We start from the raw sequence: 16,272 nt of genomic DNA, 5'->3' as shown, positions 1-16,272 counted from the left end.
ATTGCTTCCTATTAATTTAAGCAGGCTGCGGAAGAGTAGGGGGAAGAGCCAGCAGTCTGTGTACATCTTCTATTATGCACAATGGAAGTCAGCAGTCATAAATCAGCCTACGTGGTGATTTCAGTACAGCTCTACCTTCCTGGCAGACAGATGACCATACAAATATCCTCATTAAAACTGCACTCCTGTTAATTCTCAGAGAGTTTAAGAACTGAGTTTACCTTTTACCCATCTCCCCCAATGCCCTGTGGGGTCAATGTGTTCACATCATGAGGGTGTTTGTACTGAAGCCAAAACACCTGCGACAGTCTGGTCAATTATTCATGTAGCTGAAACCACCAAGCGTTTCTCTGCCACTGAGGCAAAAATGACCAATGAAACCTTGCGAAAGGCCTGTTTCGCTATCGCACATATCCATCCACCCCAATCTCCCCCTTTCTGTTGGTCTTGCATTTCCAACTGTCTTTCTGGCATCTTTTTCATGACCGACCTGCTGAGGTGACCTCTTTCTCCTGTAGACTACAAGTTTTTGGACCATTCGAACTTCCAGGGAAACTCCAATAATTAAGGTTAAGAATTTGTCATTGTTATTTTTAAAAAAAGTCACGAACAGGTCATGGGCAATAAAACCTTCATGGAAGCCTGTGACTTTTACTAAAAAAATGGGGGGAGGGGGGCGCGAGAAAAGAGAAGAGAGGGAAGAAGAGCTGACCACCACAGTGAGACTGCCAGCTGTGGGGCCCCCACCCCAGGGCTGAAGTGGAAAATGTCACAGAGGTCTCAAAAAGTCACAGAACCAGTGACAAAAATCTTATCCTCACCAATAATCTACTAGTGTTTCTTATGATGGGCTCAGTGTGGGGGCATTTCATAGACAGTCAGAGTGATGTTTGTGTTAAGGAACCGCAGTGGCATTGAAATGTCACCAGGTCGCCTGCTATTCCCCTAGCTTCTCAGGATTTCAGATTCTCACTTTTAAAGGTTTTTGCTCTTACTTACTGTCAGGGTTCCATCCTCACTCTGAACTCGGGGGTACAGATGTGGGGACCCACATGAAAGACCCCCTAAGCTTATTTCTACCAGTTTAGGTTAAAAACTTCCCCAAGGCACAAATCCTTCCCTGTCCTTGGATGAGTACTGCTGCCACCACTAAGTGAGTTAGACAAAGATTCAGGAAAAGGTCCACCTGGAGTTCCTGTTTCCCCAAAATATCCCCCGAAGCCCCTTCACCCCCTTTCCTGGGGAGGCTTGAGAATAATCTACCAACCAGATAGGTAAACAAGGTGACCACAGACCAGACCCTTGGGTTTTTAGGACACTAAAAACCAATCAGATTCTTAAAAAACAGAACTTTATTATAAAGAAAAAAAAAGAAACACCTCTGTAAAATCAGGATGGAAGGTAATTTTACAGGGTAATAATATTTAAAACATAGAGGATTCCCCTCTAGACAAAACTTCAAAGTTACAAAAAACAGGGATAAACCTCCCTCTTAGCACAGGGAAAATTCACAAGCTAAAACAAAAGATAATCTAAAGCATTTCCTTCCTATTACTTACAATTTGTAACCTTAGATGCTTAGTACAGGTATGGCTTTAGGAGATGTATTTTCCCTGCCCTGGTTCCTCACTGACCCGGAGAGAGAACACAGAAAAATAAAACAAAAACCTTCCCCCACAGATTTGAAAGTATCTTCTCCCCTCATTGGTCCTTTTGGTAAGGTGCCAACAAGGTTATCTGGGCTTCTTAATCCTTTACAGGTAAAGGAGGGATTTTATGCTACCCTTAGCTGTATGTTTATGACACTTACATTTTTCTGCTTTCCATCTCATTCCCTTTGTTCAATACAAGTTCCATCCTAATAGCTCCCTTTTCAACCTTCTCCCACTATGGGCCTGATCCAGCAGATCCAATCAACAGGTTTTCAATCACTTAAATGGATGTTGATTAAGCCCTAGACATATTAATTTGGGTGGAGAGCACAGGTTAATACAGTAGAACAAATGAGGACTGAGAAACAGTTTGTTTTAGAAATGAGACTGGCCTAGGGGAGATTAGATGCTACTGAACTGCACTAGACCTTTCTTTAACCACCTGATTGCTGCTGAACATTCCAGGTATGCCCAGGTATTGGGTACTATTAGACATGCAGATCAACATACTTTGTGCACCCCAGTTTTCCACTGTTTCTTAACAGAACAAACAGTACAGCAAATGCAGTGGAAGATCAGCAACCACAGAGTAGTTTACTCCTATAATCATCTCCACAGTAAACACACAGACAGTTCTTAGGTATCACAATGGGAGTTCCACGTCTATGTCTAAATACAGACTTTTTGCCTTTCAGTGAAATGATTGAATTATCTACTACCATTTTCCCCAACTGCATATTAATGCAATAGGATACAGTAAGTCCTGAAAGAAGAAACAAAATAGAAAGACATTTTCCACTGAGCAATCTAATGCTCTAGCATTTTTAAACAGAAGATGGATATTTGACTTGCTGCTTTCAACAATAATCAACGCTTCCCCATCAATATATTTACACATAGAAATTCCCTCATGTGGCGAACACTACTTCCCTCTTTCCCTGCTGTCTTTGTTTCTTTAACTGGCCGCTGGGGAAAAAAAAAAGTATAATACCAAGGGGCAGGATGAACTAGGTTTGATCTTTTAATTGGTACTTGCTGAATGAAACTCCACTGCACGAAGTTATTAATATTCAAAACAGTTCATCAAAGTGACAGGTAAGCCTTGAAAGTCAGAGCTCAGGAGTAAGTTTTCAAGATTCCCCACTCGAAGCAGCTTTTCTGTGTGGTACTACTACATTCCCCACCTGTGCTGCTCCTCCAGAATGCCAACATACAGGGGGGAGAGGGGAAATCTGGAAGAGGGAAATTCTCCCCCGGCTTTACTAACTAAAAGCACAGCTTTATCTAATGTGTCAGACTTTTACAGACAAGTATGGTACATACCTGACACTTCTAATCAAATATGGATCCTAACAGACAGTTTTGAAAATAAGGTTCTCTTATCAGTTGATCCCAGATAAACACCTAAAAATGTTGGCTGCTCCTGATATTCACCTCCTCATGTGAATCGTGTCTGCTGTGATATGTCAGACTTAATTCTTTAAGAATTCACTCTGAAAAATAATTGCCCTTTTATCTGCATGTAATTTGATGGCTGTCACTTTTGTTCAGTTTGTTATGATTCCTAATGCTTCACTTTGTAACATTAAATATTTGTTTTACTAGATCTGGTTATGTCAGTGAAGACATGTGGTCTCTTCCCCCGCCCCTTTTTAGTTTTGTTTGAAAGATTTTACAAGTCTAATGATTGTATTTGTCCATGTGTACCAAACAGAATATTCACAGTTTTTAGAGAGGGACACCGAAGAGACTAAAATATCACTGTCACTTCTTCAGAGGTTTCTTAACATAATGTTAACACACCTCATGGAGGAATGACAGTAGAAGTATGCAGTAGTGCTCCATACCACACCATATGCCATATAGAATCTAGGGCAAGAGGGGTGAAGCAAAGCTAGCCCACACCTCATGGCCAACTAGTAGCATAACTGTTCATATTAATGAGGCAGTTTCATCATCTTCAAAGTACAATAAGTCTTCAGGTAACAAATGAATATGCCTCTAAACCCAAAGGGCAATAAATGTTGGTGTTATTTCTGATGACTGATCCTTTCACATTTAGAGAGAAGGTGGATGAGGTACTGGAATATCTTTTACTGAGCCAACTTCTGTTGGTGAGAGAGACACATTTTTGAGCTACACAGAGCTCTTCCTTTCCCAGACCGGAGGAAGAGCTCTCTGTAGCTTGAAATCTTGTCTCTCATCAACAGAAGTTGGTCCAGTAAAAGATATTACCTCACTCACCACCTTGTCTCTCTAATATTATGGGACTGACACAGCTACAACCACCTTTCATGTTTAGGAACTTGAACCAAAATAGAAACTAGGGCAGCTCAAGCCATAGCTTGGGTCAGCTAAGCCCTACTCTCTAAGAGTATGTCTACATAGTAACTAGATACCATGGCTGCCCAGTCAACTTCAGCTTGCAGGGCTCAGGCTTTGGGGCTGATTGACTGCTGTGTAGACTTCTGGGCTCAGGCTGGAGCCCAGGTTCTAGGACACTGCAAGATAGGAGGGTGCCAGAGCTCAGGCTTGAGCCCAGAAGTCTACACAACAATCAAACAGTCCTGCAGCCCAAGCTCCAGAAGCCCGAGTCGGCTGGCACAGACCAGCCACAAGTGTCTAGTTGCTCCATAGGCATACCCTAAAAGGAAGTCCAGCCAAGCAGCCTCTGAACAACAAACCCTAAAGAGGTACTGCAGCCCAGTACATGCTGTAAATTTCCTCCTTTTATTAATTTTTACACTGAATCCATTTCATTGGGTTAATCTTCTAGGAAAATAACCTGCCAGAATCAGTCAGTTCATCCCATTTTGTGCCCTGCAAAAATAAAAGCCTTTTCCTGAGTGGCAGAGCAACGATTCAGTCAGTAAATGCAGTGAGAGTTTGGAGTTAGATACAAAGTCAAGTGATGAACACTTTCTTAATTATGTGTAATGATACTGAAACGAATGCTTGGTTAAAGGGGCTGGAATGACAGCTCTTGGTATGAAGGTCTCCATTTTTGCAGAGCAGAGGGAACTGCCACACTGATCACATCAATAATCCCTTCATTCTGTCCCCAACAGATGATACTAAAGGATTCAGAAGATAATATAAAGCCTCCCTGACAGCCAATTAAATAATAACCTCTCTATCTGAGAAGTTTCTTCTTAACTCTAGGCTGTCACAGTTGGTTTGTATCCTGAAGCATAAGGATCGGGGTCAGATTAAGTCCCCTTGTAGTAATACACCATACCAGCCCTTCTCTGGTAGCTTCTGAAGATTTTAAACTGTTATTTAATTTAAAAAAGTAGGTTTCTAACCCTTATGGCTGCAAAGATGTTCTGAACGGAGGCAGCACTGAGTCTGCAGACAGACACAACTGCTCTATGCCCTGTGGCCCCGCTGTTGCTATAAATAGACTATACAGTTTTTGTGTGGAACCTTGCACCATCATTATAATAAATATATAAATCAAAGCCTGGAAAGTTCTGCTTTTCTATGGAAACTTGAATTCCTGACTTATTTATGTAAAAGGCTTTTATCACTGTCGGCAAGCGGGCAGCACTTATTTGCTCATGACATTTTCTTCTAAAAATCTGACTAGCTGGCATCCTGTGCTCAATGCTGGACTCTTGATTACTGTACTACTGGAAGATGAGTTGTAAAATTGGAAATATAAACCTGTTAGCAACATTTCAGAAAAAGCATCAAATGAAACACTCCATTTACTTATTTGTAACAGAATGTCTTAAACATCAGGCAAAAGTAAAGTGGCTAGGTCTCAGAGATCTTCTTTATAAGATGTTATCCCATGCAGTTGGGGACTTGGTCACAAAGTATAATCCACCTTATAAAAAGATAACTCTGATTTATTAGACTTATCACCTGTTCTACAAAACAATACAAAAACAAAAAAAAATCCACTAATATAATCAAACAATTTCCAATCTCCTTATAGGTTAACAGCTAGACATCCTGTTTACATTACTGTTTTACGTGTTAAAGGACACTGGTTCGGCAAGGCACTTACACATGCTTAATTTTAAGGATATGATTAGTTTCACTGACTTAAAGTTAAGCACACGCCTAAGTGCTTTGCTGAATCAGGACCATATTCTAAAGACTCTTAAAAAACATGGTTCTGATTCTCCTTTCATAGCTATTTACCATTAGAACAATTTCCTTGAGTCCATTGCCTTCCTCCTTTCCCCTCACTCCCTCCCTTTGTCTGTTTGCATCTGCTGGCTGGCCTCTCTCATTAAATTGCCAAGGGTTAAGCTTGTATCTATGCGTGGTAATGCACCTCCTCCATCTCACTGGACTTAGCACTTCCCCCTCTGGTGGTAGAGAGGCCTGGAGTAAATCAGCCCCCTTCTAGACAGTGTTTCTCTTTCCCCTCTGTGTTTACTTATCAGTATTTTCAAGGTAGGCCTCGGTGCAGGCCTAAGAAGAAAGGAAACAAATTTACAAACACAAAAACAAAGGGGGATACCTTTCCCTGCCCCCTCACTGAGCAGGGGGTGTCCTGCTGTTGACCCCGGGCTATTAGTCCTTCCTCTAAACAGGCATTCAATTTTAGTTGTTTTCCTCCATGAGGAGAGGGGGCAGCCTCTCATCCTGGAGAAGCCTATTTCCCTACTGCCACTAGCCTTGCAGCAGCTTGTTTCTCCTCCCTCCCACCAGAGGAGGGGTTTTAAAAGGTCTCAGGCAGTCCTTAATTGGACTCAGGTGTCCCTAATTGACCTAAGGCAAACCCTTCTCAACTTGTAGGAAAAAAGGCCTTTACAATTCTAGGGCTAACACACCCTTTGAAGAGAAGTGGGTGCTGTCTGGGATTCTCTGCTTAGTGTCCCCTTCAGGTTCCCTACTTTTGACCCTTTGACCTTCACACCTGTCCTTGTTTTCTCTTTTGTTGTCTCTCATACTTATTTGAGTCCCAGGCTCAGTAGCTCCTCCCCTCAGGCTGGGGAAGGAGCCTTTAGCCTTATTGGGATCCAGGAAGTGGGCAGGCAAGGCACAAGCCTGCCCACTTCCCAGAACCCAACAGGACCACCCTCTTGCAGCCATCCAGCATGACTTTGTCACCACACATACTAGTATGATCCTATTCTTTCTCCTTTCATTTTCTCCAGTCCAACATTTGTTGTATGACAAGCAAAAATATACAAATGCAATTGAATTTTGTCATTCACAATAAGTATAAGTTGGATGCATAGTATTTATCCCATCTGTGGATCAGAATGTACACAAGGCAAGTAGCAATGTTAAATGATCATTCAAAGTAACACCAAACAATGATACTGTTTCACACAGATCTGTTCTTTTGCCATCACAGGTTTGACTCCTCTCACCTACACCAAAATGACACCAGTTTAACTACACTTTTTTTGAACCATGTAAACTTAATCTATGCAAGTATCACCGGATAATAAGCAATGCATTTTTTACTAACACTAAAGAATGTTTCCAATTCCATTTTAACTCAGAATCCAGTGAAACTGGAAAAGGATGGAACCTGACACTATGAAATTAAAAGAAGCCAAATATTTTATCTCAGAAACATTCCTTGTGTTCCTGAGATTTCTTTCAGATTAAAAGAATGCCAAGACCCCAGAGAAAGCAAGACCTGTCAAGTGATGAAGCTTTAGCTTGATGCACTTCTGCAAATCACTCTAGGGTTTAACCATGCATTATATAGGCAGCTGCTTCACTCAACTCCATGAATCAAAGGCAGTTTTACATCTCTCCCGCCTTCTGCATTTGTATGGATTAGCTAATCACAAAAGACCCTTCCAGGTGTTTGAAAAATAAATACCAAACCAACAAAGTGAGGAATGAAAAGCTAAGAGTTCTTGTGTCCTTTGATTTATGTTTCACGTGTTCCATGACTATGCTGCTGTCAGCGGTAATTCTTTGCAGCAGCAGGAGGGATTCAAATATTCTTAGGGTGCATCACCAATTAACTTTAACTGGAAACATAAATAGGTCCATATTCTACACTGAGAAAAGTGGTAGACTCACTCCTTCATTGAACCTATAAAGATTTCACCCCCATTGCTGAGTACCCCATCTCATCCAGACAGTGGAGCCCCAGGTTAACACTAGAAACTTTTGCTGGTATAGCAATGTTGGTCAGGGTCTGATTTTGTTATGATGTTTATATACCAGCAAATGCCCTACCACAGATGAAGTTAAACTGGTATAAAAGTGATTTTGCTGGTATAATTTTTTTTGCTCAGATCTGGTCTACACTTTAAAGTTTTGCCAGCATAGCTATGTCGGTTCAGAGTATGAAAAAAACATACATCCAGACAACATAGCTATGGCAGCAAAGGCCCTAATGTCAGAAAAATCCTTTTGCTGCTACAGCTTATTTTGTTCAGGGAACTTGTTTGCTGGTATAAGCTGCATCTCCACTAGGATTGTTTGCCATTATAGCTATATGCAAACTCTTTCTACTATAGATTAGTCATAAATCTGAAATGTAATGACATTTGGACAGGAAGACACATTATAATTTTTTAAAGGAGTCTGGGCAACGGCTGCTGCAGGGTAAAGTGTAACCCTTTCAGTTTGGTATGATCTGTATTTATATATATTTTAGGTTTACACTGAAACAAAGTCCAAGCTTTCAACCCATTCCCTGGTGGATGTTTGCCCAGATCACAAAATAACATATTATACTTTACATGTTTTAAGTGCTGTACAAACACTTAACTATTAACTGTTTGTGGTACATTCACACCCTGAGGCCCTGAACAGTATGGGGTTCCCATTTTGCTAGGCACTGTGCAAAACACAGGAAGACACAAATCCCTGCCCTGAAGAGTTTATAATCTAGTTTGAAACAAAATGCAACACGAGTGTAACAAGCAATGGGGGAAAGAGGGTAGCTGGGAGGGCAGAGGAGGGTGTCACGATTGCTGCACTAGCTGCACCTCTGTCCCCTCTTCTAGCCTCTCTGAGTGCCTATCTTCAGATGTTAGGTCTCATGCATGCCTTTACTTTCTCTGGGTAAAAAACACTTTCTCCCAGTGTTAGACCGGTTCTCAGCCAATGGTACCCGATGCATCAACCATGATTATTCTGCATCATCTCCAGCATCTGTTTCTACATACCCGTATCCTTTTCCAGGCTCTTCCTTGTCAATTCTCTGTTCTACTTTTTCATTAAGGAGACCTTCCATCCATCGGTCTTCTTATGCCTCTTCTGGGCTGCAGACATGAGGTCTCCAAGCTTGGAGATAAGATGTTTTTCACCTTACTTCCACTTTGTATAGAACCCTGGTACCAATCCAGGGTTTGTTGTGGACTAGGAAGGTTATGGGGGGGGTGAGAGAAGCAGGGGGTTGGTTAGTAATGGCATGTGCACCTGTGCAAGCCAGTGGTGGGCTGGGGCCCTGGGGAGAGTGGGTGGATAAGGTCGGCAGGGCAGGCAGGGGTCAGGTTCATAATTGCACATGCACCTCTGAAGACCATCTGTACTTTGGAGGAGATTACCCCTGAGGCATGTTGCTAAAAGGCAGAGAAAGGTCTTGTTCAAAAAGCCAATGGGCAGACCAGCAAGATATGCAGTGTTGCTATTCAACCAGAATGGTCCCCCCAGATCAGTCTGTAGGAGCGGAAGGACTACCCTGTTTATGCACATGGCCCCAAGAAGGCTACACTGCCTTGCAACGTTTGTGCCAAAATGCAGCAACATCTTTACCTTAATTTTTTTTACGACATCTGTAGTTCAGCACAAAGTGCACTGCAAAATAAATAGATTTCTGAAGGGACTGTTGTGAACCCAAGAGGTTAACAATGCTGAGGCCAGGTCAACACTGAAAATCCACACTACTGAGTGATGCAGTTAAGTCGCCCTAACCCCCAGCGTAGACTGCTCTAGGCCTGTGGAAGAATTCTTCCACCGATCTAACTAAGTCGATGGGAGAATCCCTCACATTGCTGTAGTGACCATCTATATTGAAATCCATATTGAAACAGTTGTGCTGCTGTAGTGTTTCAAGTGTAGACGAGCCCTGAGAGTTTGACTGAAAATAGCCACAAACACTTTACAATCATGATACATTTTGAAATGTCTCACTTCAGGAAATATATTTCCCAAATGCTAAGGTAGCCAGCAGCTTGGGGAATTGCTCAAACTGTGAAGCAAAATATTTGTATTGCCTTTTCTCTCTTTGTACCTGCTGTTTCAATAAACATGCCTGCATTACAATGTATTTGATTTGTAACCCCTATGGTGCTGCCAGATTGAGTGAGGATGGGACGTGGGGAGGGGAGTGAGGAGCGTTGGTCGTCCAGGGGGGAGACAGAGAGAGAAAGAATGCTAAGCAGCACAGGAAGTGGGGTTTGGGGGGTGACAGTTTGGCTGATGCCTATGGGATTTGATATTTCAGAGAAATAACATCTGTGGAGATTAAATTCTCTGCAGTGGGAACCATTTTGAGCATGTGGCAGGGTGGGCATGGAGAAATAAAAGCCAAGCAAGCTCAGAAAGGCTCCCAGCTCACATCTGTCCAAGTCGACAGTGACCTTGGGGTCCCCAGAACAAAAGTTGTTTCTATTCCCCTATGCAGTTGTACTGCAGCACAGCATGTCATACTGGCAGAAGAGGTCTTCTCCCCAGCATTCTCATGCTGGGTGTTTGCCTGGGTTCTGGGAGCCACCCCCAACATTCTCTCCTCCTCAGGCTCTTGCATAGGGAAGACATCCTGACTCTCTCGGTAATCTCCTCCATCCTGGAATCCTGATGGGGCTCAGGGGCCATGGCCTCTTGGGTGCCATTGGTGTTCTCTAGGAAATATTTGGGTTTGGTAGCAGCCTCCTTGGCCATAAACCAGTCCAGCTCACGATAGTAGGGGCAGGAACTCGTGGTGTTGCCAATGGTCTTGTTGCTGTCCTGTTTTTTTTAACACTTCTGCTAGAGCTCCTTTCCTTTGCTGCACCACTGCAACTTGTCCCAGGAATGACTCCTCTCTGTCAGCAGCTTTGATATACCCTGTTATATCTTGGCATACTAGTGGGTGTTTTTAAGGCAGGTTTGGACTGTCTCCTCTTCCCAGATCTCAAGGGGATTCGTGATCTCTGCATGGCTCCATGCAGAAACCTGAGACATGGTTGTTATAATGCAGAGAAGGATATCTAACTCCAGGAGTGTGTACTCACAAATGCGGGATACCTAGCTACATGCCCAGCATTTAAATAGGGAGATAATATCCAGTCAATAGGGCCCCAGAGCAACAGAAGGCATAAAGGTAAACAGACAGGTCAATCCAGCTGCGAGACAACGGGGTGTGGGATAGCAGTCAGAGGACTGCCAGAAATGAAAAAGTTAATCTGAAATACAAACACATCCACACAAAGCTTTTTTCTAGACTAACTCAGCTCAAAATGGATTTAGTCTGTTTTCATAGCATACTATCCAATTCACAGACAGTCACCAGATAATTAAAAAAAATACCTTCCCCTGTACGCAAACCCTTAGTTTTCTGGTGTGCCAGCTAACTTAAAACACAGTGAAAAAAACCAGAACTATTAGTTAAAGTATCAGAGGTTTCCAGCCTTATTTTAAATTGTGTTTTCAGACAACAGGGTTCTCTTTTTTGCATTTTAATCTTGTACTGCCAAAAACATTACTCAAACCATATACCATTTTCTTTAAAAAAATAGACTTCTGCTATTTCTTCTTGTATTTTTGCAGCAGAGTAAGTGAACATAAGAAAGCTCACATAAAAAATGAATTTCTGATGTGAGAATTGTGGAAAATAACTCTGAAGGGATTCAGAACTTGGCACCATTATCACACTCTGAATCTGAGTCAAACAAGCAACAAGGAAAAAAACCTCTGCAATGATCTTTTTCCTTTCTATAATTACGAGGAAGAGGAGGAGGAAGAAGTTATTCTCTTGCCTTCCTTTCTTATAAGCAATTTCAGACATTGTCTCCCGTTCAAAACATGCTTCTCTTTATTTGTGTATCAGGGCAAGCTTTTAATTGGCTTACTATCTGGCCAGCAGCCTAAATACTCTAACTGGGCCAATTATCAGTGCCTTATAGTTTACAATTGATCCTTCTTTCACAGAGAGGTTTTGTCTATTGTGATCAAATGAAAAAGGTATTATCTGTTACCCAGTGTCTCTTGCTCTGTGCTACCTTACCAGAGAGACCAAAAAGGATTTTATTGGGTCAAAGCTAAAATCCAATGAAAATAAACCATGTGCAGAACATGGGGGGATACAAAGCATAAATTGTAATTTTCGCTATCCATCTTAGTTGCCTTGCATGGAGCACATGTACTAACAGAAACCTACTGATTAATTCTGTTACAGACAGGATCAGTGAAATGGCAGGTTTTTAGCATCCCTTGCACTTAATGTAAGGTACCCTAGGCTGCCTACTTGTGAAGTTTTCCAGGCAGAAAAAGCTGATTGCCTGAAAACAACTGTACTTACTGGCTCCCTGGCCGGTTCAGATGTTCATCTCATATAGTGAGTTATCACAGGATGCTAGGGCTTGCCAGAAAGAAAGAAAAGCTTTAAGAAATGGCACATCATGTGATTAGATGCACTGCTGAGAGGTCAGTAAACTGAGTTGCTCCCTGTTCCTCTTCCCAGAGACTCAACATCCTTATTAGACCCATAGGGTACCCCTGATTTTCAGCCCACTGGGTACTGTTCTTCCAGCAGAGATGATAGGACAATTGGAGCTTCTTAATGCTTCTCCTTATTTGGCTGCAGAGGTTGTAATTGGAGAACATTTAGCACAACTGAGCACAAAAAGGCATTGAAGCTGGGAGAATGTGCATATGTGAAAATGAAGTCTGGCATGTTTAAAGGGCACAGATTAATTTAGCAGCATATGACTGGGGTAATTTACTTCAGCAGAAGATCCTTGAAGTTATAGCTCTCCGATAGGTGAAGTGTGGAGTGCAGGACCACTTGTGAGGGCTACAAGAGTTTTTAATCAGCTACAAATGTCACCTAGTTAATTTGACCTGAAGAAGAACTCTCTGTAAGCTTGAAAGCTTGTCTCTCTCACCAGCAGAAATTGGTCCAATAGAAGATATTACCTCACCCACCTTGTCTACTTGGTTAATTAATTTCTTTATTTCTCCATCATGGCTCAGTATTTATTACCATATAAGTTTAATGTGCCATGATGAGTAAGAGAGACTGTATATAACAGAATCTGCTCTTACATAATGTCCTTTAATGCAGAGCATCACCAGACACTTTGTAGAGGGAATCCAGTCGTTCTCTGGAGGGCTCACAGAGCCATTGGTTCCCCATTTTATTCTACCTTAAAGACCTCAAGTTATAGCAACTTTCACTCCAACAGACAGGGCTAGCAGTGGCTTGCTCCAGAATTCATCAAAGTTGCTCCTTGTCAAAAGGGGCAGTGAGGGAGAAAATCCTATCTCCCCATTCCAGGGCTGACAGAAAATAGGGAAATCTTCAGAACACTGTTACAAAAGCAAAAAGGGAGGAAAGACATTAAGATGAAGTTTTTCAAAGCTGCCTAGGGGATTTGGATACCAATTAGGAATAGGCTATCCTCGTCCCTTAAGTGGCTTTGAAAATCTAAACCTAAATATCTCAGTGGAGCCACTTGTGGAAGGAGGTGAGAAATGCAGGTGAAACAAAGAAGGATTTGGCAAAAAAAGAAAAGGTTGTTAAGTGAAAAGAGAAATGTTCTAGGCTGAATTATGTATGTACAAGAGTTATGCGAGGACTGCCATGAAATAATATTTCCCAGCAGGATAGCCAGTTTGAGGAAAAAAATTACTCTGCCATTTGATGGCACTGGAAATCAGACTGTGAAAGCTGTTGTAAGGTGATTTATTTTAATAAATTTAACAGCTTGTTCAACCACCCTTACGTTAACACTTAAAAAAACAGGATGTTTCTTAAGCAACTTGAACGTTGGTAGTTTCCATTGCCTTCTACACCCTCCTTTTCCCTGTAGCTGGAGAAGGGGTCCCAATGGTTTTTTCTGTTGCAGCATGGGATCATGCAGTAGGGAAAATGTTGAGAACCACTGCTTCAAAGAACACAAAAACGGTAGGTCAAATTTTGGCCTCCTACGGACTCTTTAATGCTGAAAGCCTTTAGACTGAGAAGTGCTGGTACACACAACGAATATGAAACAGAATTAAACTGGTAACTCTAAGTTATGCCATTCCAGTCAGTTGAACTGTCCAACTTTAAAAAGAGTTGCTGTGAGTTGCAGTGATACTTTTGTCATTTATCACAAAGTCTTCTGCCAGTAAACCAGATCTTTGTTGTTAAGCGTTCATCTGCTTCTGTTGCTTATGCATAGAGTCAGTGACCTTAACTAGCTCAAACATAATATAGGCCGGGACAGCTTCTCCATTTCTAATTTCAAGAGATGCATGTGCTTTTATGTGTCTGTATTTGGCCTATAATCCTCTGTATGTGGCATGACATTTGGTTGCTTTGGAGATGATTATGATGAAACAAAATGAGACCTGTGACTCGATGACAGACAAACTGCTGGAATAGGTAGCACATAATTATTTAAGAAACAAAATCCTGTTCTGATTCAAACTCCCTTAATAGAAAACATGAGGAAAACTACTACAAAACAAAATTCTGTCCTTGAGATGTCATCTGGGCTATTGTTATCTAACGTTAAGGCACTTGATTTTCACACTCTCCCCTGTTAGGTTACCTGTAATCTCATTCTCTTCAAGGTTGATGGTTTCAAGAGCCTTCAAGGTAGTCAACTGCTCAGGAAAGTGTCGAAACTTGTTCCTGGACAGGTTGATCACCTTCAGATGTAACAGGGTTCTCATCTCTTCAGGCAGGCGATGCAGATAATTCCCTTCCAGGTTGAGTTCTACAGTTTGGGTGGGAATGGGGGCAGGGGAGAGACAAAGTGACATCATGAAAACAAAAAAACCCACAACCCCAAATCCTACATTGCTGCTGCTGCTGCGATTCCTTAGTGACAAGGGAGAAGGAAAAACAAGATTTTTGTATGAGAAACAACCACATCCATCCTTTATTAGCCTGTTATATACGTGGCCTAATCCGTGGTAGGAGTAAATTCTTTTGGGCTAAATTGTGGCTTTTAGCCAACCACAGCCTTACATTGAGAGGGGTACAGAGCTGCACTGCTCCAGGGTAAGCACAAGGGAGCATTATGGCTCAAAGAGGCAGGTTGCATCACTGAGTGCTCCTCTTGCAGGGGGGAAATAATCTGAGACTCCCCTTCTGAGGCATGCAGCACACTCTCCTCAGCACAGCCAGCCAGCGGAGCTATCTATGACTCTGACATCACCACCTCATTTCTCCCACACTCTTTTGGAACAACAGTTCCTAGAGGGGAGCAGCCCTTCTGCTTGGTGGGTGACTGGGCTGTGCAAAGGAGAGTTCTCTTACTCCTGACTTCACCACTTTGTGTAGGTGCTGGCCACAATCTAGCCCTTTGAAATCTTGTCAGCAACTGCAGCTAGGCTTCTCATTAAGGGGCCAGTTCTGCCACCCCTGTGTCACAGTGAGCAGTACCTTATTTCATGTGCACTGCCACAGATTTCAGTGGGGTTACTTGTGGAGTCAGACATATTGATTGCAAATAAAGGGAACAGAATCAGTCCCTAACGGATTCCAAACTAGAAATCTTTCTATAGCCGCATAAGAATTTCAACATGGAACAGCATATAAATTCCTGTGCATTAAGTGGAGACTAATGCTCTGAAAGATCTGAGTGTCTCAGGGACAACAATTTCCAAAAAAGAACATTATTAAGCTGCAGTTAAAGATGAGAGCGTATATCCGTGATTTAAGGACAAAGTGCCTCACTAGAACACTGGGTAATTATTAGAAACCACAATTAGTGCCCAGAAAATCCAGAATTATGGATAAACTTATCAGATATTTGTACATTTGACAGCATGAAAATGCTCCTCACCTCATTCTCCTTGCCAGCCAGAGCAATGTGGTAAAAGATTATTTAAATAAATTACAGAAACTAGTTCGATGTTGATGGTGCTTTCCTCAAGGGAATTAGAGGTAGTGCAGGTAGCACGGCCTATTATTCACAGTGCCTGAAACTTTCCATTATAGGATCCTGTTTTCAGTTACTTATACCTTGAAAAACTTTAACTACTTGGGTTAAAATTTTCCATGTTGAGCATCTGCCTGTGATGGGGATACAAACCCCACACTGGACAACAAGGGGTTAAGGAGCACTTCTGGGCCCACCTTGCCCTGCCCTGCTGCAAACCTCAAAGCCTGCGCTAGCTGGAGGTGAAGATTAAAACGGGAAGCAGAGCTGCTGAGAGGAGGCAGGCAATGGAAGGGAACAGACCCTCTGCTCTGAGCTCTGGGGAAATACAGCCCAGGAGCTCTCATTGCCTGAAACCTGCAACACAGACTTGATAAAGCCTGCAAAGGAAAGACTGGTGATTGATTGTGAAGGTTTATTTGTGATTCTTTAATTTACCCTGTGGGGGAAAAGGGGACTTAGGTAGGAAGTGATCCTTGTAGGCAGCTTCTTAGCACCCCAAGGTACAGAACTTAGCTGCCTACCATTAGGCTCTGGATCAGAGCCTGGTGGAAAGAATGGGCTCAGGCTCCCCTAAAAACTCCACAAGACGTGACAACAATAGG

At 42.3% G+C, this 16,272-nt stretch overlaps 1 protein-coding gene across 1 annotated transcript in view; it reads right to left on the bottom strand.

Annotated features, from left to right (window-relative positions):
• Positions 1-16,272, bottom strand: part of LRRC20 (leucine rich repeat containing 20) — a 102,487-nt gene that overhangs the window by 25,779 nt on the left and 60,436 nt on the right. The window contains exon 4 of the mRNA XM_077822849.1: positions 14,330-14,497. Coding sequence (XP_077678975.1) covers positions 14,330-14,497 — 168 coding nt within the window. The remainder of the gene's footprint in view (positions 1-14,329; positions 14,498-16,272) is intronic.

Source organism: Eretmochelys imbricata, chromosome 7 (assembly GCF_965152235.1).
Source record: "Eretmochelys imbricata isolate rEreImb1 chromosome 7, rEreImb1.hap1, whole genome shotgun sequence".
In the NCBI taxonomy this organism is placed as follows: Eukaryota; Metazoa; Chordata; order Testudines; family Cheloniidae; genus Eretmochelys; species Eretmochelys imbricata.
Note: the sequence above shows the minus strand (reverse complement) of the source record. Positions and strands in the feature narration are given on the sequence as shown.